Source organism: Salmo trutta, chromosome 6, assembly GCF_901001165.1.
Source record: "Salmo trutta chromosome 6, fSalTru1.1, whole genome shotgun sequence".
NCBI classification, from domain to species: domain Eukaryota; kingdom Metazoa; phylum Chordata; class Actinopteri; order Salmoniformes; family Salmonidae; genus Salmo; species Salmo trutta.
The window spans coordinates 54,426,237-54,440,001 of NC_042962.1; the positions used below are offsets into that span (position 1 = coordinate 54,426,237).

The window sequence follows — 13,765 nt, forward strand, 5'->3', positions numbered from 1 at the left end:
GAGCTCACAGAGAGCTCAATGGAATGACTCATTACAGTACAGAGGCACAGAAAACACTGAAGTCAGAGCAAAGTAATGATTCAACTGCTAGATCAATCAGGCTGCTCTGCTCTCTAAGTACCATGCCTACTGCTACTTGCCAGCCAGAGCCTGTTGATGAAGTGTTGCCTGGTGGTGAGACAAAAAACAACCGAAGCAACTAGAAGCGTCCATTGTCAATCTCCTGTTCCTGATTATAGGGAACTCTAGGCAATCATATCAACACATACAGATGTAGGATCTTCATTTGAGCAGGTTTGCTACAGCAGGAAAATAATCCTGCAGCAACAGGAAATGTGAATTATTATGTGGATTATAATATTAATATTAATTATAATGTTAATATTATTATATTAATGGACATTTTTTGTAGGGGTAGATACATGTTTCATTAGGGCTAAGTCTGACATTTGAAAGGGGAAATTACAAACTTTAGAAGCCTTTTTAAAACTTGAATAGACCACAAGTGTGGATCTCAGCAACAAAAGAGCGATCAAATTAAGATCTTACATCTGTAGTCGGCGGAACCAGGCACAAACTGCATTTCTGCGCAGTAAAGGTTTCTGGCTTGGCAAGGCTAGGTAATCACTGGGCACCATAGTTTCCTCAAAGCTCTATACTGTTTATGCCAGAGTTTGGAGAGGAGATTTCACAAGGTTTATACGGTTATTTCTGAATATGGACGGTGTCGTACATATTGTACCACATAATTGTACTTGGTCATCTGGTGCTACATATCACTGTGGCCCAGTGACACACTTCTCTATTCTCCACAGATCACATTTGGGATAAACGCAATGTCAAATCCAAAATATCAGACGTTCTCTGCCAGGATACAGGTTGTAGGGTACACATATGCTAATTAGAATAAAATGTGTTACAAATGGAACATTTATAATATAAATGGCAGAAAAAAAATATTTGACCGTGAAATTTGTCTGAAAGCTGATTTTCCACCCAGCTCCCACAGACATCTTCCCACCAGCCAACTGAATGGGACATTGACCCCCAAGGGTGGCATTCTTTGTTACCGTGTCATGTGGAACTGTAAAGCCATACCCTCTGTGCCACAGAGGCCACTAGAACCCAGAGGACACCGAGGACATTCCACACAGAGAACTATACTACACAAGACCTACTGTACAGACCTGGATTTATTAACCTATAGTAACAAAGATCGGTGTTTACTGGTAAAATGGTAAAAGGGTGGGGCAACAAAGTATGTATCCTTCTCTTGGTTCTAGGAATATATCAGAAAGCCATTATAGCTCTGTAGTACTCCATGAGAAAACGGCTTAGAAAAGAGCATGCACTAAGTGTAACAAAGCAACTTTGTGTCTGAAAGGTAGAGACTCACCTGGAACCTCTTCTTGGACCAGATTTTCTTCATGTCTAGAAGTAGTGCCTCTGTATCTCTCTTACTCTCTCTCTTTCTCTCTCTCGATGCCCTCCTCTGGGTTGCAGATTACCTGTGGCACTTGCTCAGCAAAACATCACTGCTGTGATCCTACCCAAATGGAGTGTGGGTCCAACCACAATAATTCTCACACAAACCATGTAAATAGATTGAGCTCTCTTCACACGCGTGGGTGTTTATAATCCTCTGGTCTGGATGAGAGGAGGAATGTTCGGGGATTACAATCCACAAAATCCAGGTGTCTTTGTGTGAGAGTGAGAGTGTTTATCCGCCAAGGTGAGCAGCATCACTCTGACGTAGCAGACTATGCTCTGACTGCTGCCGGAGGAGAAAATGTTCAGCCGAACGCTGACACAAGCCGAGCCGGACTCCATCCCCTCCAGCCCATCCCTCCCTCCTTCATCCAAGCCCCTCCTCGGAGCAACAGCAGCCAGCCAGAGAGGAACAGATTGAGACCCCAACCCGTGAGGACAACAGTGGAGAGGTGTGATCCGGAGGAAGGAAAACTACCTGCTCCTCTAAAGCATCCTCTCTGTCTCCTCTCTCTGACACAGCAGCAGCAGGAGGAATGGGAGGAGAGGAGAGATAGCCGCCAAGAATGAGAAAGAGAGAGAGAGAGAGCAGACAAAGAGAGAGCAGAGGGGAGGCACAGAGGGAGCAGGAGAGAGAGGAGAGGGTAGAGAGAAAGACAGACCAAAACAGATGGAGGGAGAATAGAAAGTGGGAAATAGAATCAGACAGAGTTCCCTCCGTTCTGTTGACATCATAAACCCACAGTTGAAGTGTGCCCCGCTTCCAACCCCACCCTCCCCAAAATCCAAATCCTTAATCCAAACTGCCTCTTTTTTCGGGATCCCTCTCTCCTCTCCTCCTCTGCTTTATTCTCTTCAGCTCCAGTATCTTCACAGAGGAGAGGAAGAATGCAGCCTTCAGAAAACAGCCTCCCCACCCCCAGGGCATCAATTATACATTCATGGTCCATGTCTGTGACGTTCCACTAAATCTGACTTCACGCTAAATAGCAATCAGTTATATGCACCAGTGAACAGAGCAGAATTGCCCCTCTCCATTTATCTCGCTCTGCTTCAACTCTGTCCCCAACACTACACACGGCGTAGATAGATTAGCTTGATGGCTAGCTGGTGCAACACACAAGCTGTGCACTCCATAGTCTCTGACAGATACACGCCATAGTCTCTGACAGATACACGCCATAGTCTCTGACAGATACACGCCATAGTCTCTGACAGATACACGCCATAGTCTCTGACAGATACACGCCATAGTCTCTGACAGATACACGCCATAGTCTCTGACAGATACACGCCATAGTCTCTGACAGATACACGCCATAGTCTCTGACAGATACACGCCATAGTCTCTGACAGATACACGTCATAGTCTCTGACAGATACACGTCATAGTCTCTGACAGATACACAAATCAATAGGAACAACAAACACCATGGATACATTCACTGTACATTTGACATCAACAGTAGGTTGTGCGTTTGTCTTTGTGGTGTTTTATACACAGTGTATCTCTCTCACTACGTTAGTGCAGGGTTTCCCAAACTGGGTCCTGGGGCCCCCCCTGGGTGCACGTTTTGGTTTTTGCCCTAGCACTACACAGCTGACTAAAATTACCAACTCATCATCAAGCTTTGATGATTTGAATCAGCTGTGTAGTGCCAGGTCAAAAAACAAAATGTGCACCCAGAGGGCCCCAGGACCCAGTTTGGGAAACCCTGCGTTAATGTGTCAGTAGGTCAGAGTGTGTGAGGGAAATGGAGTCTTAACCATCAATAAATGATGTGGGAAAAGATGATGATGTCTTTGTACCCCGCCTCCCCGTTCTACGGTTCTCACAGGAATAATCATCAACTAGAAATAACAGATCATGAAACAAACAGATGTGGTGAAAGGAATTAGGGAACGAGGAAAGGTGAAGAGAACACATCCTCCTCACACTGCTATCACCTGACACTACAAATCCTCCCTTCTTATTACAGGCCTGTCACACTCTCACTCACTCACTCACTCACTCACTCACTCACTCACTCACACACACACACACACACACACACACACACACACACACACACACACACACACACACACACACACAGCATAATGTATTGTTCTCTCAGATACATCTGTGTCCACCACATCCATCAAAAAAAAGAATAACAGGTGGACCCAGATCTCATTGTAAAAACCATCCAGCCATCCAGAAACTAGATGGGCATTTTTTCAGATTTAGGCCAAATCTCACACACTGAGATTGACTGCTATACTGAGAAATCCACTTTTTTATCATTGTTACGTGAGACACGCTACAGTTTATAGGTGTGATACACAGAGTCAATACCCAGGGGATATTACCACATGCCCATAAATCAGAGAAAGCCAACCATTCACAGACGTCGCAATAGATGAGTGTTTTTATAGCTAAAGCCTCCATTGGTCGTAATAATGTCGTTTATTTACCCATTTGGCTGTTTCTAAGTAATGCACCCTAATTCAAAAAATACAGACAATACAGTGTTCCTTTTCACTCAAAAGCTGCCTCAATAGCTATAAGCCTTCTCCTTCCTTCCTTCCTTCCTTCCTTCCTTCCTTCCTTCCTTCCTTCCTTCCTTCCTTCCTTCCTTCCTTCCTTCCTTCCTCATCCCTCCCTCTACCTCCCTTTGTCTCCCTCCATCCCTCTTCATCCCTGCCCCATCACCTCGCCCATGCATCTCCAGAAAGAAGGGATTTTCTCTGGCAGTGAGTAATCAATACCAAGGGTCTCTGTGCGATACAGGATACGCCACGATAGTCACAATTCACTCGACCGGGATCAATATGTCCCCGGACCAATCATAACACTGCCTTCTATTACAGCAGTCCAATGACAATCCAAGAAGCAGGTGTCAAAGCTACAATACGTTGTCAGACAAATGACCTAGGGGGGGATTCAGTTATATCACAGTAAGTCACCATAGTAACACAATGGGCATATCTTTCATAGTCTAAAGAAGCTTCCTCTCCTCTCTTTCTTCCCCATCATCAGTTACATGAAAATAAATGAAAACAACATGACTTCCATGCAGATATCAATTGGCTGATACAATACAATAGCAAGTACAAAAAACAAAAATGCATGAAATGAAATGAAATGTATGCATTCACTACTGTAAGTCGCTCTGGATAAGAGCGTCTGCTAAATGACTAAAATGTAAAAAAAATGTAAATGTAAGCAGACCATTTACTCCACTTCAATCAGCTGATACAATACAGTAGCCAGCATACCATTTACTCTACTTGAATGAGCTTACAACAATGAGAAACAGAGCAGACTTCACGGAAGCCCATTGATTTTGTGACAGAGGGGGGTTTCAGTGGCGCAGCTCTGACGAACTCTCTGCAGGCCCACAACTCTATCAGAGGCATTTATCTGGCATTAGCTCCCTGGGGTAGAAAACAGACCCAGCTGTGGGAGCATCTTAATCGAGTTGGTTTTTATACATGAGTCACTTCGCGCTACAGGTCCAACCACAGGACACGGTCAGACCCAACAGAGGAACCCAGAGCCTTCTCCAAAACACGTTAGTCACAACCCATATCTAGACGTGTGCTGGGGAAGACAAGGTAATCATTCCTCTTGCCCTGAGGTTTCCCCGGGTCTACATGTTTGTTTCTGGTTGCCCTGTCTAGTTAGAGGAAACTTCCTACCGGCACAGACGTCAGTTCAACGTCTTCGATTTACATTTGGTTAAGTTGTCAACTAACATGAATTCAACATGAAATCAACCAAAAATATCACCCTGTCATTGGATTTAGGTTGTAGGTTTGGCAAAAAAAAAGATGAAATTCCTTTAAGTTGATGACTTTTTGCAAATCCAATCAGTTTTCCACATTGATTCAACATTATCACGTTTAATTTTAGGGTTGAAGTGACGTGGAAACAACGTTAATTCAACCAGTTTTTACCCAGTGGGTTTGTACATTCTACTACTGTAACAGCCTTTTAATAGAACAGAGGCCATTCCTTTGTTGTAAACGTAGCTCAGAGTCAGACCCTGTGGAGATGCAGGGTGGTATAGAGGTCCAGGCCCAGGTGACAGACACAGTGGGCACGTCTATACTGACTGCTGACGACCACACAGAAACCTGATCCTATCACCTAATCCTGGCCCCCTCCAGGCCTCAGACCATGGGACATAAACAAGATCAGCGCCAGGCCAAACACAGAGGCACCTCATCTCATGCTCCGGGGTGAAATTTCCCCCTGGTACAGATCTAGGATCATCTTTCCTCACCTGACAAAATAGGTCAGTTCCCTTAATATGGCCAGTGGTGGAAAAAGTACCCAATTGTCATACTTGAGTAAAAGTATAGATACCTTCATAGAAAGTGACTCAAGTAAAAGTGAAAGTCACCCAGTAAAATACTACTTCAGTAAAAGTCTAAAAGTATTTCGTTTTAAAAATGCTTAAGTATCAAAAGTAAATGTAATTGCTAAAATATACTAAATATGTAATTGCTAAATATAAAATATACTTGTCAAAAGTAGAAGTAAAAGAATAAATCATTTCAAATTCCTTATATTAAGCAAAGCTGACGGCTCCATTTTCTTGTTTTTAAAATTACGGATAGCCAGGGGCACACTCCAACACTCAGACATTATTTGCAAAATATGCTGTTGTGTTTAGTGAGTCCACCAGACCAGAGGTAGTAGGGATGACCACGTGTTCTCTTGATAAGTGCGTGAATTTCAAAATGTTACTGTCCTGCTAAGCATTCAAAATGTAACAAGTACTTTTGGTTGTCAGGGAAAATGTATGGAGTACAATATGGTACAATATTTTCTTTTGGAATGTAGTGAAGTAAAAGTAAAACTTGTCAAAAATTTAAATAGTAAAGTACAGATACCCCAACAAACTACTTAAGTAGTACTTTAAAGTATTTTTACTTAAGTACTTTACATCACTGAATATGGCAATACATTGTGGTCCGTGACCATGCACTGTGATGCATTCTGGGAATGTAATGGGATTTCACATCACACAGATGCCTCTTGCTAGTTTATGTCATTCTCTAGGTCTGGTCTGTGTTAGCCACAGGACTGGAGAGTGGACTGGGGTGATAAAGAGAGGAGAGAGAGGGGGCAGAGAGAGACCGAGAGAGATACTATGAGATACTCTATGCCTACAGTATGGACTAAAATTAGGAGGTACTGTATCTACCATGTGACCAGACAGACAGGCAGTCGGGCTGACAGACATACAGACAACTGGGGGGGGGGGGGGGGCGACCCTCACTGGTGGGAGATAATGTATTTACAACTGCAACCCACAGCTTTGAAGTATTGCAATATTATCCTTTGAAACAATGTACTCCCTAGTATTTGCTGTACATAGTACAGTAATTTTATGTATGCAATGCCCAGTCATTTTTCTCAGCGTCTGTTAATAGTTGAGAGCCTAGAAAAATAGTCTATCCTCAGAGGCAGTGTGTGTCTAGTTGTCATCATCGGGGATGCTGTGAATAGCCTGCTCATTAGATGAGTATTATTGGTTTGCACTGGAAGCCTGTCAGCCAGCCACCACCTGTTAGGTTTGAAACATCCTGGTCCCCAACTAGAATTAGAAAAATAGGTCAATGGCGTTGTACAATTCAATATTCTATAAGGAAGTAATGGAAGAGAATGATCAGTAGACAATATGAGTCTGATGAGGTCTTCTGTGTCCGTTGTGACCTCATCATGGTCCCGTCCTTTTTTCACTTCAGACTTCGTCCCCGTAAGCACAACAACATCAGATTGTCATAAGATAATAGATAGCTGAACAGTAACAAATAACCTACTCAAGAGCCCATGTTTTCCGTGTGGTTGGTTAGAAGGAGTTCTAACACTCACCTTTGGGTTTCTTTCTCCTGGGGCCGGTCACACCGTCCCTCACACTTCTCAAAGCCTTCCGAGCATCCAGATACTCCTTCTTTAGCATGGCTCCAGTTGATATCTGTCTCACTCTCTTATTCTTTTAACATTGGGCCTCTCAGATGTGTAATCCTTGTTAATCAAACGTCCGTCTTCTTGTCGAACTCTCAAATCACCATCAAATCACAATCTAAGCCCATTCCTCTATACTTGATAGTTCTTCCTGGTTTTACCCTCAAATCCTGACCTTAGTGAAGTAAGGATGTCTTATTTAAAAATGGTCACTTCTCCTTCGTTGGAATGTGTATCCCAATCCCATGGAGGCAGGGGTGAATATGAGCTCCTTAAAATGGCTTCTCCTCCCAGACTCCTAGATGTCCTGTCTACTTCATGGCCAGGGTGAGGACATATTCCTTAAGATGGCTGCCTCAATGCGCCTGACGGTTCCATCTGACTCGCTCAGGCCCTATCTCTCTCTCTCTCTCCCCCGTTCCCCCTTACTCCAACACAACAACACCAAGCCCGGTGGTCTATTTCGAGTGGGCTATTGTACACCCCTGTTACCCCTGCTCTGTACCCTTACAGTGGACCTACCTTCCTGTAATAAGGAGATTACAGACAGGGCTGAAACGACCTTTACTGTCCTGTCTGACTCTCTGCTTGGACTGAGAAACCCCCTACTAGTGACAGACTGAAGAAGGCTTAGGTCTTAACATGTGTGCATGGTCCTGTGATGCATTGAAACAGAATCTGAACTCATTAAAGAACAGAGAAAGTTTGAACACAGCTTATTGAGTGGGAGTTGTTTACATTTCTGTCTGTTTTGACAGCCAATGAACATGGCAAAGATATCGTTGTCAGCCATGAATAACTTCAACAAGCTGCTTTAAAGCTGGAATCCTTAATGGTGAAATTGCTACGTCTGTTGAATGTCGAAAACCTGTCCTTAGGCAACACAGTGACTAGGTTTCAATGATGGACTCTTTTGGCGTAGAGGAAGTACATCACTGCCTACGTCGATAAAGAAAAAAAAATCTGGGGACTCAAGTCACAAGCCAGACATGCCAGAATGCCTGCAAACCAAAGTTTGCAGGCAAAACCTTTGCAGTGGTTTTAGTGAAGGTTGAAGGTGATCTCCGTATTGCTAGCTACTATTTTGTATTTTATTCAAGCTGATAAAGTATTGATGTAGGCAGTGAGGTAGTTCCTCTTTGCCAAAACAGTCCATCATTGAAACCAGACCCTAGTCACTGTGTTGCCTAGGGTCGTGTTTTCAAGACTAACATCTGTTTGAGATATTTCAACAACATACAAGTAACAGCAAACGACAAACACTGTTTTTTCCCCTCTGACATCATCGCACTTGCGATAGAACAGCAGAATATGCACTGTCGTTGTTTTTTCAATGCTGCCAAACATGCCTCCACCTCTGTTCAATCATCAAAACAATCAAAACAACAAAGGCTCTGGGCAGTGGTGTAAAGTACTTAAGTAAAAATACTTTAAGGTACTATATAAGTCGTTTTTTAGGGTATCTGTACTTTACTTTACTATATTTATTTACTTTTACTCCACTACATTCCTAAAGAAAATAATGTACTTTTTCCTCCATACATTTTCCCTGACACACAAAAGTACTCGTGTCATTTTGAATGCTTAGCAGGACTGGAAAATGGTCCAATTCACACACTTATCAACAGAAAATCCCTGTTCATCCCTACTGCCTCTGATCTGACGGACTCACTAAACACAAATGCTTCGTTTGTAAATGATGTCTGAGTGTTGGAGTGTGCCCCTGGCTATCCATAAATTAAAAAATCAAGAAAATTGTGCTGTCTGGTTTGCTTAATATAAGGAATTTTAAATTATGTATACTTTTACTTTTGATACTTAAGTATATTTTAGCAATTACATTTATTTTTGATACTTACGTATATTTAAAACCAAATACTTTTAGAATTTTACTGAAGTAGTATTTTACTGGGTCACTTTTACTTGAGTCATTTTCTATTAATATTAAGATATCTTTACTTTTACTCAAGTATGACAATTTGGGTACTTTTTCCACCACTGGCTCTGAGAGAGAACATTGTCTCTGTTTCCCCTAAAGCTGATTCGATCTTTAAGTAACTATAAAAAGTAGAGGTGAACTTTTGAATGACGGACCAAAACCAGTATCAATTTGACAGGCTAAAAACACATGTACAGAGTGTGGTGGAGGATTACATTACATTCTAAATCTGAAGGGGATTGTTCACCACTATGTCTGACGTCACTAAACCGGTCTCCTGCTTGAGGATATCAAATGTTAGACACGTAGACCAAATTCTGGAGTGCGTATATACCCACCGACAGTGTGAGTCTAAGACTTGGGTCTATAACTGCACAGTAAATATATTCTGAGGGTGGGAACGGAGTCGTTAAATTACAGTAGAGTTCTAGTTAGCATAGCATAGCATAGCCACACTGAAACTCCCGAGATCCACAAGGACACTGGAGTGGACAGTCACGATATTTGGCATAACAAACCGTAGTTGTGGAATATGGGCCAGAGCCGGAGGAGGATCAAGTTCATGTCCTCCCAAGCATGGGAGTATCCATGTACTGTTGCATTCTGGTTTCCTTCCCAGAATAACAAAATGGCAGAGGTTTGAGAGGGCAGTCTAAGAGCATGCATGTTTGGTAACTTGAAGGGGGTTTATATAAGGCATTCATATCACCTTTATGGATGTTTCATGTAGTCTAAATACCATGTCAGCTAAAATGTCAGCTAAAATACCAGTTACTTGGATAGCGCTCAGAGAAACATCATGTAACCATTGGATGGTTTACACCATTAAACATCAATCGTGGACAGATGAAACTGACAGATTCTCGTGGACAGATGAAACTGACAGATTCTCGTGGACAGATGAAACTGACAGATTCTCGTGGACAGATGAAACTGACAGATTCTCGTGGACAGATGAAACTGACAGATTCTCGTGGACAGATGAAACTGACAGATTCTCCTGGACAGATGAAACTGACAGATTCTCCTGGACAGATGAAAGTGACAGATTCTCGTGGACAGATGAAACTGACAGATTCTCGTGGACAGATGAAACTGACAGATTCTCGTGGACAGATGAAACTGACAGATTCTCGTGGACAGATGAAACTGACAGATTCTCGTGGACAGATGAAACTGACAGATTCTCCTGGACAGATGAAACTGACAGATTCTCCTGGACAGATGAAAGTGACAGATTCTCCTGGACAGATGAAACTGACAGATTCTCGTGGACAGATGAAACTGACAGATTCTCGTGGACAGATGAAACTGACAGATTCTCGTGGACAGATGAAACTGACAGATTCTCCTGGACAGATGAAACTGACAGATTCTCGTGGACAGATGAAACTGACAGACTCTCGTGGACAGATGGAACTGACAGATTATCCTGGACAGATGAAACTGACAGATTCTCGTGGACAGATGAAACTGACAGATTCTCCTGGACAGATGAAACTGACAGATTCTCGTGGACAGATGAAACTGACAGATTCTCCTGGACAGATGAAACTGACAGATTCTCGTGGACAGATGAAACTGACAGATTCTCATGGACAGATGAAACGTTGAGAATCTGTCAAGGCTCACGTATAATTATGTGATTACAAGCAACAATAGCTTATGGTTTGGTCTTTCGTTGTTGATTTGTGGACCAATCAGTATGGGGAGAAGGCGGTGCTTAAGCAGGTGCAGTGATTTTCAAGCCTGTGTGTGGATGATATACAGTTTCCACTAGATTCCACAGCCACAAAGTTAAAATTGTCTGTATCGTAAAAATTCATGAAAACAAAATCTGCCCATGATAAACACTGGTGAAATTAGCAGAAGGGAGGGGTTTGGCTGACAGTTTCCGTTTGCGATGGAGGAGACCACTTCCTTCCGTTGCGAAAGGGTAACCATAATTGTTAACAGCATTCCTCCCAGAAGTAAAACAGCAAATTACAGATTTTCGCGAGCGGATTTTACTTCTGGGTAACCAAGATTATAAGAGTTGTAAAATCATTGAATGTGTGAGGGGGTTAACGTTTACAGACTGACCTCATGTCAAGTCATTGAAGTGATTCAGTGGTCAAAGCGTAAACACTACTAAGCCAAATATGATGTGTCAAAAAGTATCACAGTCACAGACTGGTGGCTTGTTGTGGGATGGTCAGTACTGACATATGGTGCTTTTTGACTTCTCAAAGGGCCAGCCTCAAAAAAGACCTACATGTGATGCATCTAGTCTTTTCTACATGCATCTATTACCAGAAAACACACACACACACACACACACACACACACTTCCTCTATCCTTTTATACATCTACATCTCCCACTCCCTCAACCCTCCCTCCCTCTTTCATCATGATGACTGTGATTGAGCGTGACTGTCCATAGTCTCAGCCCCACTGAGGCACTGTGGTGTTGCTATAATTACTTCTGATGTGTACTGGTGCAATAGGAGAGCCCGATGGCATCCACACATCTCTGGAACACGAACCCCCTGGCACATACCATGCCACAAATAAGAGAGGAGGGGAGAGGGAAGGGAGGAGGGAGAGAACCACACAGAGGTCTGGGGGCGGTGAAAAAAAGAAAGAGCGAGAAAGAGAAAAAAAAAAGAGAGAGAGAGAGAGAGAGAGACAGAGAGAGAGAGAGAGAGACAGAGAGAGAGAGAGAGAGAGAGAGAGAGAGAGAGAGAGAGAGAGAGAGAGAGAGAGAGAGAGAGAGAGAGAGAGAGAGAGAGAGAGAGAGAGAGAGAGAGAAGGTGAAAAGAAGGGCAGAGAAAGGGGGAGATAGAGTGTCTGAGAAGAGGCTTATTGGTCATGGTGGGAGATAGATGGTCACACACAGGTTGAATATCACCAGGGGGGAGAGAGACAGAGACCCACCAGGAGGGTGAGACACAGAGACCCACCAGGAGGAAAGAGACACAGAGACCCACCAGGAGGGTGAGACACAGAGACCCACCAGGAGGAGAGAGACACAGATACCCACCAGGAGGGTGAGACACAGAGACCCACCAGGAGGGTGAGACACAGAGACCCACCAGGAGGAAAGAGACACAGAGACCCACCAGGAGGGTGAGACACAGAGACCCACCAGGAGGAGAGAGACACAGATACCCACCAGGAGGGTGAGACACAGAGACCCACCAGGAGGAGAGAGACACAGAGACCCACCAGGAGGGTGAGACACAGAGACCCACCAGGAGGGTGAGACACAGAGACCCACCAGGAGGAGAGAGACACAGAGACCCACCAGGAGGGTGAGACACAGAGACCCACCAGGAGGGTGAGACACAGAGACCCACCGGGAGGAGAGAGACACAGAGACCCACCAGGAGGATGAGACACAGAGACCCACCAGGAGGGTGAGACACAGAGACCCACCAGGAGGAGAGAGACACAGAGACCCACCAGGAGGGTGAGACACAGAGACCCACCAGGAGGAGAGAGACACAGAGACCCACCAGGAGGGTGAGACACAGAGACCCACCAGGAGGAGAGAGACACAGAGACCCACCAGGAGGGTGAGACACAGAGACCCACCAGGAGGGTGAGACACAGAGACCCACCAGGAGGAGAGAGACACAGAGACCCACCAGGAGGGTGAGACACAGAGACCCACCAGGAGGGTGAGACACAGAGACCCACCAGGAGGAGAGAGACACAGAGACCCACCAGGAGGATGAGACACAGAGACCCACCAGGAGGGTGAGACACAGAGACCCACCAGGAGGAGAGAGACACAGAGACCCACCAGGAGGGTGAGACACAGAGACCCACCAGGAGGAGAGAGACACAGAGACCCACCAGGAGGGTGAGACACAGAGACCCACCAGGAGGAGAGAGACATAGAGACCCACCGGGAGGAGAGAGACACAGAGACCCACCAGGAGGGTGAGACACAGAGACCCACCAGGAGGAGAGAGACACAGAGACCCACCAGGAGGAGAGAGACACAGAGACCCACCAGGAGGGTGAGACACAGAGACCCACCAGGAGGAGAGAGACACAGAGACCCACCAGGAGGAGATAGACACAGAGACCCACCAGGAGGGTGAGACACAGAGACCCACCAGGAGGGTGAGACACAGAGACCCACCAGGAGGAGAGAGACACAGAGACCCACCAGGAGGGTGAGACACAGAGACCCACCAGGAGGGTGAGACACAGAGACCCACCAGGAGGAGAGAGACACAGAGACCCACCAGGAGGAGAGAGACACAGAGACCCACCAGGAGGAGAGAGACACAGTGACCCACCAGGGGGGAGAGAGACAGAGACCCACCAGGAGGGTGAGACACAGAGACCCACCAGGAGGGTGAGACACAGAGACCCACCGGGA

The 13,765-nt window shown here is 44.8% G+C and overlaps 1 protein-coding gene across 6 annotated transcripts in view; it reads right to left on the reverse strand.

The window, feature by feature from the left end:
* LOC115196320 (striated muscle preferentially expressed protein kinase) overlaps window positions 1–13,765 on the reverse strand; it is a 57,659-nt gene that overhangs the window by 40,539 nt on the left and 3,355 nt on the right. Inside the window, exon 1 of one of the 6 annotated variants that reach the window (XM_029757045.1) lies at window positions 1,397–2,041. The exons of the other annotated variants lie outside the window; for them this stretch is intronic. Coding sequence (XP_029612905.1) covers window positions 1,397–1,429 — 33 coding nt within the window. The 5' untranslated portion in view covers window positions 1,430–2,041. Of the gene's footprint in view, window positions 1–1,396; window positions 2,042–13,765 lie in introns of those variants that run through there. 6 annotated transcript variants of the gene reach the window in all.